This window comes from Dioscorea cayenensis, chromosome 8, assembly GCF_009730915.1.
Source record: "Dioscorea cayenensis subsp. rotundata cultivar TDr96_F1 chromosome 8, TDr96_F1_v2_PseudoChromosome.rev07_lg8_w22 25.fasta, whole genome shotgun sequence".
In the NCBI taxonomy this organism is placed as follows: Eukaryota; Viridiplantae; Streptophyta; class Magnoliopsida; order Dioscoreales; family Dioscoreaceae; genus Dioscorea; species Dioscorea cayenensis.
Window position 1 is genome coordinate 3,816,023 of NC_052478.1, and position 14,820 is coordinate 3,830,842.

General features: G+C 36.4%; 3 protein-coding genes across 3 annotated transcripts; 2 read left to right on the plus strand and 1 right to left on the minus strand.

The window, feature by feature from the left end:
- Nucleotides 1-259: 259 nt before the first annotated feature.
- Nucleotides 260-3,996, plus strand: LOC120266982 (probable serine/threonine-protein kinase At1g54610). Its single transcript, XM_039274652.1, has 7 exons — nt 260-814; nt 1,453-1,737; nt 1,973-2,290; nt 2,451-2,672; nt 2,882-2,979; nt 3,325-3,433; nt 3,623-3,996. Exons 1-7 carry the CDS (start codon nt 533-535, stop codon nt 3,968-3,970), a joined length of 1,662 nt encoding a protein of 553 aa, XP_039130586.1. The 5' UTR covers nt 260-532; the 3' UTR covers nt 3,971-3,996.
- A 718-nt stretch (nt 3,997-4,714) lies between these two features.
- Nucleotides 4,715-11,422, minus strand: LOC120267161 (crossover junction endonuclease EME1B-like). Its single transcript, XM_039274863.1, has 13 exons — nt 11,386-11,422; nt 10,990-11,262; nt 10,197-10,490; nt 10,027-10,103; nt 9,339-9,524; nt 9,104-9,257; nt 8,898-9,007; nt 7,888-8,060; nt 7,029-7,095; nt 6,803-6,921; nt 6,219-6,308; nt 5,146-5,260; nt 4,715-5,069 (listed from the first exon to the last, which is right to left on the minus strand). The coding sequence occupies exons 1-13, from the start codon at nt 11,420-11,422 to the stop codon at nt 4,896-4,898; spliced, it is 1,869 nt and encodes a 622-aa protein (XP_039130797.1). The 3' UTR covers nt 4,715-4,895.
- A 50-nt stretch (nt 11,423-11,472) lies between these two features.
- Nucleotides 11,473-14,601, plus strand: LOC120266983 (protein TonB-like). The gene is made up of 2 exons (XM_039274653.1): nt 11,473-11,723; nt 14,154-14,601. The coding sequence occupies exons 1-2, from the start codon at nt 11,508-11,510 to the stop codon at nt 14,370-14,372; spliced, it is 435 nt and encodes a 144-aa protein (XP_039130587.1). The 5' UTR covers nt 11,473-11,507; the 3' UTR covers nt 14,373-14,601.
- Nucleotides 14,602-14,820: the final 219 nt, after the last annotated feature.

Sequence of the window (14,820 nt, forward strand, 5' to 3'; positions counted from 1 at the left end):
GAAGTGGGCAGACACGTATACAAAATGTCTACCTATTTGTATTTTGTATTTTTTTCTAATAAAATAGCTTTAAGAGCTCTTTAAAAAAAAAAAAAATGCCTTAATAACATATATAGAGTATGATTATAAGTATCATGATGGCCATTCAAACACCGAAACAAACGAGCAGAGAGCAATCAATGCATGGCTCCAAACGAAAAAAATAGATATAAAAAGAAGAGAGAGAGAGAGAGAGAGATGGGTTGCAGACCTTCTCAAACTCAGCGGAGAAAACGTGGAGAGACGCAGCGCAGCAACACCCAATTTTAATTAAATTCAATTCAATGAATTCATCTTCGAAGATGATTCCAATGCCGTCTCTGGACGGCAGCCTCTTGGCCCTTTCCTTCTCAATCCCCTCCATGCTGATGCATTCCCTCAACCACCACCACCACCACCCTGCTCCTCCTCGTTGCCATCGCCATGGGCTGCGTCCTTGCGAAGCCCTCCATGAGTTCCCCCCAGCGAGGAATCGAGAAGATGAAGGTAGACAATGGGTATGTTGGTGGAGGTGGGAGGAGGGCTTTGCCATCACGGCCGCATGGAGGAGAGGAGAGGGAAGGGAATGGACCCTCGCATAGGATCTATCCGCCGCCGCAACCAACGCCCATGCCCATGCCCATGCCCGATGCCGATGCCAGTTAGGCAGGTTGCGGGTGGAGATGTTGATGATTTGGTTGATGGATGGCCGCGCTGGTTGGTCAATAATGTCCCTAAGGATGTTCTTGCTGGATTTGTTCCCAAGAGTGCTGATTCCTATGATAAGCTCGCTAAGGTCTTCTTTTTCTCTTTGGATTTTACAATTGTTTGATTTGTTTTGCAAAATTTTCTTCTTCTTCTTCTTCTTCTTCTTCTGTGATCTTAAAAATGTGATTTTGAGCTCCTTTTTTTGTTATCAATTGGATTTTAAAAGTAATATATATATCATCATGATAAGCTCATGACAATGGTTTATAAGATTTTAGGAACACTGAGATTGAACATGGGATTGATGGTTGATGCTGAAGTATATATTAACTTTATGCTCTGTTTATTATGAAAATTCATCATTAGTGCTTGTTTAGAAGCCTTTTCTTCTGTTCATTTGGTTATTTGCTTGACTACAGGATATGCATAAAATGCAAGTGTTGTATGAACTTCTTGAGATATTTGTTTGTGGCAACTGTCTTGTGTATTTAATTTACCTTCTATCCAGAGGCACTGAATTGGCGTGTAAATTTCTTTAGTTTGTACAGAATCATTTTAGGTTTATTTATGCAAAGGGATCTTGAAGTTGGCATTTGATCTGTAATTGTTGTTTTGGATATGATGGTTGCAATTAAATACAAATTTGGTAGGTATATATGTATGAGTTTCATTAGGGGGTAGCCTATTGAGCTAATTTAAAATGTGAGCATCCTCTTGCTTTTGTAGGTTGGCCAAGGTACATATAGCAATGTGTATAAAGCACGGGATCGTGACACTGGAAAGATAGTTGCCTTGAAGAAGGTTCGCTTTGATACATCAGAATCTGAGAGTGTAAGATTTATGGCAAGAGAAATCATGATACTGCAGAAACTAGATCACCCCAATGTCATAAAGCTTGAAGGGCTTGCCACTTCAAGAATGCAGTATAGCCTTTACTTGGTCTTTGATTTCATGCAGACAGACTTGGCTAGAGTCATCTCTCGTCCTGATGGAAGGCTCACTGAACCACAGGTTGTTAATGAGACGTGACTTAAAAGCTTTCATACATTATCTAAATCTAATGGAAAATACATGCTAATCATTGTTCATTTTTTCCTTTGTCAAATTTATACATAGGTTACTAATTGTGTATGTTTATTTTTCTGAGAAAAACATATTGATGGCAACCTTATGTCATGGCCTGCGTTTTTGAATTTACATGTTTACATGTTTTTTTTACAATACTTAGTTAATGATGTTATTGCAGATTAAGTGTTACATGATGCAGCTGTTGTCAGGCCTGCAACATTGCCATGAGAATGGTATCTTACATCGAGACATTAAAGGATCAAACTTGCTGATTGACAAACAGGGAATGCTGAAAATTGCTGATTTTGGCCTTGCAAATTATTTTAATCCCAACAAAAAGCGTCCTCTTACAAGCAGAGTGGTGACACTCTGGTATAGAGCACCAGAACTGCTCTTGGGTACCACAGATTATGGCGTTGGTATTGACCTCTGGAGTGCAGGTTGCCTTCTTGCTGAAATGTTTGCAGGGCGGCCAATCATGCCTGGAAGGACTGAAGTAGGTCACTCTTTTGTATACTTGTATTCACCTTTAACCCATTTAGAACTTTGACGCATTTTAGATAGTTTATTGCATTTGCTGGATTCGGTAAATTGATTCAAATTTATGGTTTATTATTTGAAGAGAGATCAATCTTAAACTTCTGTTCTGAGTTCAGGTTGAGCAGCTTCATAGGATATTTAAGCTGTGTGGATCCCCGTCAGAGGATTACTGGAGAAAACTGAAACTCTCTTCAAGTTTTAGACCTGTGCAACCTTATAAATCAAGTATTTCAGAGGCTTTCAAAGATTTCCCCTCATCTTCTTTGGGTTTGTTGACAATGCTTCTTGCATTGGATCCCTCATATCGTGGTAGTGCAGCTTCTGCTCTCCAGAATGAAGTAAGCAGCCATTGCTCACAAGGCCTTTCTGTGCCCCTCTTTAGGATAAATGATATAACTAAATGTTTCCCCTGTAAACCTGTTATGTTCACTATGATTTATGTTCAATGTGAAAGTGAATACAATATGGTCTTCAGTGGAGTTGTTTTAATGTTGCAATCCTAGTGTTTTTATCTGGTAAACTAAGAATTTTTGTTTTTGCTTTGTAGTTCTTTAGCATGAGTCCTTTGGCTTGTGACCTTTCTGGTCTGCCTGAAATTTACAAAGAGGAAAATGATGAACCAGGTCAACTACATGAAAGAAGAAGGTAAGTTTCATTGGTAACATTCACATGTTTTTTATTCATGTCCAAAGAAACTCTTACCAGTCATATTTTTTGCAATAACAATTTCAATTTCTCTTCATGCCACACCTTTCCTTAAAGCTTTCGATTATGGATGGACAGAGTGTTTGAATAATTTGTTACCAAATAAAGTAATCTGTACTCTATTGTATTATGATACTGCATATGTTTTTCTTCCTGGACAAAGCACACTTGTTTATGAAAAATAAATTTGTAAACTTTTAGGCATTTGAATTTCACATTCTTTCATAAGTAAAACATGATCTTATGTATATCTTCTTCAAATAAATCTTAATTATATTGGAACAGGCGCAAGGGTGGCAAATTAAACCGACGGTCTCGTACATCAAAAGAAGGAAAAAGAAAAACAGAGACCACTATGGTCCAACCAAAAGGAGATTCCAGATCTTCCAAGGAGGTATGTTTGTTTAATCATAAAATTAACCTGATGTTTTTTTATCCAAGTAAGGATGATATATATATACCCAGGAAAACAAATTTATTTTGTTATTGAAATGATTTTTTTTATGAAAATGAAAGTTCAATGTGATCATGAAAGGAAACCAAAATTTCTCACTTCTTGAGTTCTTTCTTAATCTGATCATAGGAAAAGGTTGCAGATCCTGGTAGATCTAGTGATGATTTTGGCAGTACCACAGGAAGCACTTCATCTGGTGTAAAACCAAGGAACCATTCTGTGAGCCCACCTGAAACTGAATCAATGGTAATATCATCTCTCCGTGAAAGACAACGCAGAACAGAGGGTCATCCTTTGGCCACTAAGAACATTAAGAATTTACCTCCAGTAACAATCACTGAAATAACTGATCTGGATGATGATAAAAGCATTGAGAAGATTCGTCATTATGGTCTTGATAAGAGGTCTGCCTCAATGTCAATTTATCGTAGAGTAGATGATATACATATACCAAAACCTTCCGTTTTTGTTGATTAAAACCAAGGACAGGGTTCATTTGTGTTGCCTTTCATATATGTATTTCAAGGGCTGTCTCCACACACACACACATATATATATATATATAGATATAGATATAATTTTTAAAGTTTCCAAGAATAATGGCATTGAATATGATGCATTCAATATTGTAAATTTGTTTGTTTCGCAATTAGCGAAATGCTCTCAGATGGTCCTGATGGAATTCTGCCGCTGAAATATACCTATCTGGCTAACAATTTCATTTTAAATTTTATTTGACAGTATTTTTACTATAAATAGCCATTGGCATCTGAACCATGGATTGGACTGTGTTCTTTTACCATAAACATCCATTGGTATTAATATTGTTCACATTTTGTTGCAAATTTATCATTTCGTAGCATGATTAACTCTGTTGATCTTTGGCTTACTATAAATTTCCAGTAAAACATGACGGAATAACGCAAGGCACACCATCAGCAGATGACGTGCAGCATAATAGATTGTTGTCAAATGCCTCTCAAAATGCTAGTTATTTCTGATTTTATTTCACACTAAATGTAGTGTATATGCATTTTTAATCAATGAATCACTGAATTCATTTTGGGCTTTAAAAAATTTTGATCAGAAGATATGTATATAGACAAAAACAATACCAATTACATGTTTCATAGTTTAGAGACCATTTCTAAAATTTTATTCTTGATTAAAAAAACCAAAGTAAATAGTAAATATGTTCTATATTTATATAAAAGGTAACTGCAATCAACCAGCAGGTTTATTAAGAATTTTAGATGGTAAAGGGATATTAGCCATTTTATACCATGTAACTTGAATATAAATTATCTATAACAGCAAATAGAAGACACTGTTGAACATGGATGTATCAGGAGCACATATTTGTTGCATATCATTTGCATGCACATGACATGGATATAAATGGTCAGCTCCTGAAGAAATCTGCACCATTCTCAACATCATCAGTCACCACGCTTCCGTTTTGTGCCATTAATATTCTGTACACCCGTTTGGAGCACATCTCACCTAACCTCCTATCTTCATTGCCCAAAAACCCCTCGGTTGTCAAATCTTTTAACAGGAATTCTTTCTCATGAACCTGCAAGGAAAGAAATAAATTCATTTTATACGAAGTTTTTCATTCTATCATCATTTCATAAATGTATGGAGATTACCGATCTATTAGGATCCATGTATATATTCAAGAGAGATCTCATAGTCGGATATTTCTTCCAAATGGCAATGGCAAGTCTTGGCTGCACTTTTGGAATAGCTACTAATGCTTTCAACCTGTGAGGCAAAAGTGATCAGAGTTGTCCGGCAATCCAAAAATAGTCGATTCATGGAGAAAACAAAACTCCGAGATCCATAGACAATGAAGTGACTCCAAATATTCAAGTTTCAACCATGACACGTATAATGTAGAAAGCAGTCAAGGAAACAGATGATGTAAATAATACATGTGTTTGTGGGTGTGTGCATGCATATATATATATATATATATATATATATATGTTTTCAACTTTAATGCGGATAATCATGAATAATTTCTGTTCTTTTGCAACTTTTCAAACAAATTTGGGGAATGGGTAAAAAAGCTAAAGTCTATCAAATTCTTTGGGATTAGTTAGAGTGCAATTGAGGCTTGAGCATAAAAGGAGATTTAGTTCAGAGTATGATCTTGAATTTCCAACAATAACCTATGTAATGGGCCTAACCAGATTACAAGCGGATAAAGAAGGGAACATGGTAAATTGAAACTTTGATATAAGTGACTCCCCAGATTTGTTAGAACGTATAATATACAACGTTGTATTACTAAAGCAAAAGATGGATCAGAATTAAGAAATGATGCATGATTAATATTCTCCCAACCTCCATTCCTTATAGACTAAGTGGACATAAGAGAGACGGGGAAGGTAGATGTAACAGTGACAAATCTTTAAAGGAACTTCCAGCCGTAAGTGTTGTTTCAGATTTTGCTAGGTGGAAACTCAACAGGTAACATGAAGGCACATGCGTTTGTCAACCATGGCCCAATAATCTTGATTAACTTAAGAATAAGGACTAAGGTTCATAAAGAAAGTTGCTGAGCTATATGGATGCTTCATCAAGCTTGGTGAAGAAACCTCAGTCTACAAAATTTGAATCAATTTGCAACATATACTAGGTTCAGATCAACCACAACAAAAACATAAGTCATTAAAGAAAAGGCTATCATCATAAGCAAAAAACGAACATTACTTACCAACAATTCTTTTTTATCAGGTTCTTATCAAGACAATCCTTAGAAATAATGGATCCATTGGCATATACAGATAGTGGAGTCAACTTCTTCCTGCATGTAAACCCAAATGTAAACCATAATTAACAGAAAAATAAAAAGAATAAATGATCGGCACAAGAAGGCAGCCACGTAAAATCAAAACCACATGAACTGATTGTGGTGTACAAAAGAAAATAAATCAAATAATTTATTCTGCCAGGAGCTCGACATAATTTTTTTTCCATGTTTTTTGACAAAAGTTTACATTTTTACATATAATATTAATATTTTCCGCACGGTCAATGCATTAGAAGGGAGGGATGTAAAAAAGAAAAAAAAAAAAACCCTGTACTTTTCAGGGTTATACATGGCAGGTCAGTTTTTCATGGGGAAACAAGAAATTATTAGATATTTTGAAGAGGTTTACTAGTAAAATGCTCTTCTAATTATTATTTGGTGAATATGGAGGGATAAGAATGTCTGTGTCTACATAGTAGATAATAAATGCACAAAACTCAAATAAGGAATAAGGTTTAAAACAATTTCAAAAGTCAAATCAAGCTCACCTAAATTGACAACTGGCAAGGCTAGAAGTTAGACCAACAACATGATCAGCCAATTCAGCTTCATCTACACACTGCCTCGAGCGCACATTTGTAAAATGAGTGGTTAATTTTGACAAAACCTACAGGAAAGGAAGCTTCAGATATTAAGCATCCACTAACAGTTAAAATCAATAAAACTAAGAAATTGGGCATCTAAGAAGAACAAAGCTTTCATTATGATACCGACCTCCTCGACTGGTGGACGTTTCCAGCAGCTACTGCTATTCGTCTGATTCTTATACTGAGCTTGTTCACTAAATAAATGACATGAAGTTATATATCAAATTATTCCAACAGTTTGAAAAGGTAAGGCCACCAAATCTAACTATTAAATCTTCTGGAAAAAATATGACATACAAAAACAAGCATGCTAGTGCACACACGGTGATATTCAAATCCAATTCCCTCCTAAAGAGATCAAAGACAATCACTATTAATATGAATAAAAGACTAAATGATAATAGCTAACTTCATGAACAGATAGTTGTTACATCTAGCTTCAAGCAAGGACTCCATGGATCTGTGAGAGAAACCATTCACAGATACTCTTCTACTAACTTAAGCTTGTGATCTAGAAATCCAAGTTAAACTATTCACTAAAGACAATAGAGAAAATTCTGTTAAAGAACAATTTGCACTCATACCTTAACATAAATAAGTTTCTAAATACAAACATGACAATATCATCATAGTGCAACTGAATTTACAATTATAATGGTGCAAATCATTCTAGAAATTTCTTGTGGTAAAGAAACCTAGACAACCATATTTGACAATTTAAAATCTTGTTAAAAACATAGCCAAATATAAATTTCATGTAATGATCTTATTTTGAAAACTAGATGTGCAACAATAATTGAGGAAATCTAGTTTCTTCCTTTTGATTCTGGTTATCTTTTCAACAGGTGATGTATTGCCATTGAACTTGCTGTAACACCTTTAAAAGAATAATACATTAGCAATGCGAAGTTGAGGAGTAGAACAAAGAGTCCACTGCCAAACAACAAAAGATAAAGTCAGGAGCATTGCCATAGCCCTGCACTCACCATTTATTAATGTACCTCATCAACTTGTTTGTGAGGTAGCAAATTGTGAAATTTGGATAATGAGTTCGAACTTTATGGACATTGTCCATGAAGGATCCACTACTTACTAGTTCACAAAACTCTTCTGCCTGACATACCAGCAGAATATAGGGCACTTCTGATGCCATGGCTAGCTGCAACAAAAATGCAACCAGAAATTGCAAGCAATCAGCATGAAGTTGTTAACATTCCACATATTCTTAAATGCGTACTGTTTCAACACTTTTAAGATACACCAGATATAAAAAGTTCAAAAGCTAGTAAAACAAGAGCACTGAAACACAAAAAAAAAAACAAAACCAACAAAAAAAAAAGCATTGTAAAAATGAAGAAAGAAAATTTTGCTTGGATCATATAAAGTTAAAACTAATCAACATCTCTATGATATACTGCACAAACTATATCATTTATAAAAAATTGACAACCTCATGCAAAAACCATCTTTCAACTAGCAAGGCAGGTCTATGTGTTTTTCAATACGATTGGGTTCAATTTGTTGTTATAAGCTGTACTAGTATCAATTTCAAAATTTCAAACCTTTACCAAGAAGAAGGCTTTTCACCACATCCTTTTAAAATCCAGAAGCTCTTCAAGTCTGGGGTCCGTCTATAGATCTTTTAAGGCCTAAATGAAAGTTATCAACACTAATGCATCTTCACAATGGCATGTCGGATAGACCCAAGATTACAGAAGAAGGCGCACTGATAACTTTTACTAATCAAAGTTAACCAGGTCTTCTATTCATTCATATTTTTTTATTTGCCCATCTAAGATTAGTTCTATATGCTAATGATATTCAGCACACAATCATTTCATTATGATGCTACAATCAGATGAGAGTAAAAGGTTCATCAGGCGAATGTAAAATACATGGATTTATTGAACTCAGCCATTCCAAGAAAAGAATTTTCACTGAGGAAGAGAGAGAGAGAGAGAGAGAGACTCTCTAAAAAACTTGGAACCATTACTACCTGAGCAATGTTGTCGGGCACATTCATTTTCCACAAAATTGATTTTTCTATTGGATTTGAGGTTATACGAAATGAGAGACCTTTCTCCGCTAATCTTGTCAAGAGATGTCCTGCATTGCACCAAAATAATCCGTTAAATAAAAAATATATCAGGATCACAGAGATTGATCCATTAAAGAAGGAACTAGAGAAAAGAAAATGTATACCGCCAACTGAACCATTTTCAACAACTCTAGCATCAATCTCAGCTACAATAGACTTCACTGCAAACTTCCCCTTTTCCCATTTTACCTTTTCCTTCTCCAGTTTCTTCATCTCAGCCGCTTCAGCCTTCAAAGCTTCCTTTTGCAGTTTCTCTTGCTGCATGATGGAACATGCTGTCAACTAACAAAAGCAACCCAGTTCACATGGTTAACTCCATAGATGCATGCTTGACCTAACCTGCCTTTTTCGTTTTCGTTCTTCAATTATTTGAGCTTTCTCTTCTTTCAACTGCTTCTTTCTTGCAATGTCTTCAACCTTAGACTTTTGTTTTATTGCATCAACATCAAGATTTTTTCCTTTCTGCTTCGTAGTTTTATTTTCTTTTCCAAGCTTTCTACATTTTTCCTCATTGGAGCCGATCAACTGACATGCACAGATTACAAAGTTCAATTTAGTCCTTTTCGTGAAACCTTAAATTGTACGCATATGAGTGAGCTCAAGTTTTGAAAAATTCATTTAAGATGAGATCTACTAGTTACTAAATTGCCAATCCTACAAAAGCTCCCCAACAAAACTGAATCAAACTTTATGTCACCATGAGATAAAAAATTATCGATTAAACATATAGAGAAATGAACAGGAACCTATATCGAATATTTACATAACTAAATAGTCTATGGCAATACAGTTATCAACATTTTTTAGATATTCAATGGCTCTTGTGAATCATTGCAACAAACATGGTAAATATCAACAGTCAAATGGAGAAATCAGGAAACAATTAACAATTATGGATTATAAGCAAACAACATTCAATATGTGGCTTATAATATGCAGTAACATGACTATTAATAATTGATAAGCAATTTTTAATATAAGAATGACAATAAATGTACAAAAGAATGAAGAAAAGTTGCAGAATTACTGAAGGAGAAAAGCCTTTAGCTGAAATATCACAATGTGAAGGGCCATCACAGTCAACCTCCAAGAAATCCCTGCTACCTGAAAAGGTACAAAATTACTAGTAGAAAAAAATAAGTCTGAATACACTATTAATACACTATTTAGTCTAAAGCAAAAAAGAATCCAACCTACATTCAGGTTGTGAATTTCCGCCAAAATGTCCAATTTCAGAGTTCCCAATGCTCTTTGTATTGCTCTTTTCATTGCTTCCTGAGGATGCCTGTTTATCTGAGAAGCATGGTCCAACACTGTCCTCTCTGGAGCACTTTGTCAATGGACTCACAGACCTACAAAAGCTGATACCCACTTCAAAATTCTCTTCTAAAGCGAGACTTGTAGCCTCCTTTCCTAATTCTCTCTGATTTTCTTTTTCAGAGAAACCTTCTGATTCATTGTCAGACTCCAAGCATATCAAGTTACTAATTCCTGAGAAAGCAATAGGGTGGAACTATCATTACCCATTACCATCAAGCAACCAAGTTAAAACATTTCCATGAAAGATGATTGTCACAATCAAGCAAACAGAGATACAGATAACACTAACATTTTTTCATTTCTTTTTTAATCTTAGGTTTCTCAACTCATGCATTCAAACAAAGCTTTAGTGATCTGCCACTATGATAAGGAAGGAAGATAAGCAAAGCAAAATTCGATAGCCAAAACTGTGTTAACATACTTGCTTCTATTCACAGCTCTATAAAGGATGCGAAGGCAATGCTCAAGACTGATAAAATTGGACTCAGTTCTTGTCAAAATGGTGTAGATAGCCGGTTATCTAGCAATGGTGCTCACATTCTAGAACAAGAAATTCACACTCTAGAACAATAATGTACTTATCAGGGTTTCCAGCAAAGTCGAAACCCTAACAAAGGAAGAAGAAGAAGAAGAAGAAGAAGAAAGAGCGGAAATGGATCGAGGAGTTCACCAGACAACTTCTGCGCGCGGGGAAAGGAGCATTTGACGATTGAAACAGAGGATTCCAAGGCCGAGTCGGATAGTATAGGAGTCTCCGCAACGAAAGAAGGGGTGCGAGTGCTCGACGGATGCGAGGGTTTCTGAGGGGTGGGATCATCAGCGATGACAAGAACGGCGGGAGGAGGTCCATTGTCCAGCCTCTTCTTGCGGCGGGGCCGGCGGAAGGGGAGAGCAGTCGTCGTCCGATGGGATCTCGACGGCGATCGGAGGCGACGCGCGGTGGCTCATCTCGCAAACATCTGAAACGCTTTGTTTCAATAAGTATTTTGGCGCTCCATTTTGGATGCTAAAAGAAATGAAACATCGATGAGAGGCTTGTGCGAGAAGCAAGACAAAGCCGCCACACCCGGCCCAACAATTCGGCCCAGAAACGAACGGCCCATTCACGTGCGAATCACGTGTGGTGGAGATAGAGAGGCGGTGAAGAGAAGAAGGATTGTCTCTCTTTGTTTCACTGTGTGTTCCTCGATGGAGATGGCATCTCCGCAGTGCCTCTCCTTGCGGCCTCTCTCGTATCACTCCCAATCCGCGGCCGTTCCTAGTCTTGGCCTTCCGCTCTCGCTGGCCGGAGGTTGTCTTCTTTCTCCTCTTCAGCTTCGTGTAAGGAGGAGAATGAGCTTTGTGGTGGGCATGGCTCCTGAGGAGGAGAAGATGACGCGCCGCTCACCTCTCGATTTTCCCATCGTATGTCTCATCCCTATTCTTATCAATTGCTTTGGCTCAGTTTGATTTCTTCTTTCTTTTTCTTTTTCTTTTTTTTTTAATTGATGTATGATCCGTGAACTGTTTGTTGGGAATATTTCTTGCGATTGCGTAGTTTTTGATTGGTTGAGAGTGTGCCTGTATATATATATATATATATATATATGATGGATTTGGAAGAGTTATCTTGAGAATCTTTTGTGCTTAGATCTATTTCGGGTTGTGTTTTTCCTTTGTTGTTGTTGTTGGAGATGTTAAGAATGCTGCTAGAAGTTAGTACCTGCAAATTACCAATAGGATTCATGTGTTGTTGTTGTTGTTGGAGATGTTTAGAATGCTGCTAGAGTTAGTACCTGCAAATTACCAATAGGATTCATGTGTTGTTGTTGTTGTTGTTGTTGTTGTTGTTGGAGATGTTTAGAATGCTGCTAGAAGTTAGTACCTGCAAATTACCAATAGGATTCATGTGTTGTTGTTGTTGTTGGAGATGTTTAGAATGCTGCTAGAAGTTAGTACCTGCAAATTACCAATAGGATTCATGTGTTGTTGTTGTTGTTGTTGTTGTTGTTGTTGTTGGAGATGTTTAGAATGCTGCTAGAAGTTAGTACCTGCAAATTACCAATAGGATTCATGTGTTGTTGTTGTTGTTGTTGTTGGAGATGTTTAGAATGCTGCTAGAACTTAGTACCCTGCAAAATTACCAATAGGATTCAGTGTGTTGTTGTTGTTGGAGATGTTTAGAATGCTGCTAGAAGTTAGTACCTGCAAATTACCAATAGGATTCATGTGCTGTTGTTGTTGTTGTTGTTGGAGATGTTTAGAATGCTGCTAGAAGTTAGTACCTGCAAATTACCAATAGGATTCATGTGATGTTGTTGTTGTTGTTGGAGATGTTTAGAATGCTGCTAGAAGTTAGTACCTGCAAATTACCAATAGGATTCATGTGCTGTTGTTGTTGTTGTTGTTGTTGGAGATGTTTAGAATGCTGCTAGAAGTTAGTACCTGCAAATTACCAATAGGATTCATGTGTTGTTGTTGTTGGAGATGTTTAGAATGCTGCTAGAAGTTAGTACCTGCAAATTACCAATAGGATTCATGTGCTGCTGTTGTTGTTGTTGTTGTTGGAGATGCTTAGAATGCTGCTAGAAGTTAGTACCTGCAAATTACCAATAGGATTCATGTGCTGTTGTTGTTGTTGTTGTTGGAGATGCTTAGAATGCTGCTAGAAGTTAGTACCTGCAAATTACCAATAGGATTCATGTGCTGTTGTTGGAGATGTTTAGAATGCTGCTAGAAGTTAGTACCTGCAAATTACTAATAGGATTTATGCAAGATTCCTATTGGTCAGAGATTTAGCGCCTCCACATATTTTTATATAAAACTCAGATTATTAGGTGGCGTGTTAAGTATTTAGAAGGAGATTCAGATCAAATTTTGATAGATATACAATCAATGGATATTTCCTTTTAAGTGTTTTAATTAGTAACCTCAACAAAAATTCACATATCACATCCTCCATGGACCAATTTGGTGGAATGATTACCCTATGTTGATTTTGCTCACTCTTGCCAAACATTTCCTTGAATTTGAGGCGCATTGTGTTATACCTAAAACTAATCATAATGTAGAGTTCTTTATTTATTTATTTATTTATTTTATGTTTAAACACTATCTAGTTGCATCTCTTTATTTCCTTAATTTCTAAAGTTGAATGTGTGCGTAAGATCTAATGGAGTATGGCCCTAGGAATCCCATAAATATATTAAGAATGTTTAGTCTCATGAGCTTTTTACACAAAGGTAGTTTTGGTATCATGGATTAGCATAGGGTTGCGTCTTCTGTTTGGAGGTTAGTGATCTAGCCAACTTAGCTTGGCTTACGCATAAGATAAGGCGAATGCATTGAAAGCACTTTCCACAAGTGAATAGCTATGCGATTTAAACTTGTATATTAAATTGATACCTTTAAAGCCTTGCAACTATCAGACCATTGCTGTTTGGGTTTGATCAAGGATGTGTCTACTTGATTTGTGAAAAATATAGAGACAATATATATAGTTTTATACAGATGTGAAGTATTCCATGAAGCATTTTTCAAATTTTAAGAGCATGTGTTAATGATACTCATTATAAGAGAAACATATTTTCCTGATTTCTTATTGCAGCAAACCTTCAGTTAAAGTTCAGTATTTTATATAATGGACCAAAGCAGCACTGTTCTTCTGTTTTGTATTTTTGAGTCTTATTAGTGATAGTGTTTTGATCTGTTAGATCCAATATCCCATACAATGGATAAAAATAGCACTGCCAGACTTGTGGTCTTCTGATATATTGCCTTGCCTTCCATTTCCTGTTTGCTGTTATCTGTTTAATTTATGGGACAACTGATGAAACAGCTGTTTGCGTATTTTAGGAGTGGGAAAGGCCAAAGCCGGGCCGGAGGCCCGATATATTCCCGCAATTCAGCCCTATGAAGACACCATTGCCCAATCCCTTACCTGAAGATCCTCCTGAAGAGGAAGAAGAAGAGGAAGAACAGAGAGAGGAGGAAGAGGAGGATCCTGAGAAGGAGAAACCTGAAGAGCCAGAGAAACAGTCAAATATGTGGCGTTTAGGAGACTGGTGGCCTTGAAGAGCTTTATAACAAATTCTAAATGAGGCCCATAGAGAGTTTATTTGAGGATGTATGTTTTATGTCAAGATCAACCTGCATTTCAACAACCCAATAAGGCCAACATTAGGCACCTAGATTATTCCTCAGGTAGGTGATGGTGGTATTCAAATTTTGTTCAATGACAAGAATGATGGCAACAAATAACTTTATGTTATATATATATATATATATATCGTTGTTGTCAATATGTTGTCAATATCTATTTTTTGCATTGGAAAGTAAAATTGAGTGGTGGAATCAAGCAAAGCTGGAAAAGTGAAATGTAATTGTTCTTACAAGGGGCTTGGTTCCTGCAAAATTTCATGCTGTCAGGATTGGTGGAAAGTGGGAAAATACATGTACTGGCAAATACTCACAAAATTTATTCTGTGAATTGGTCTGCTTTGGTCCAAGTGGCATGTATCCA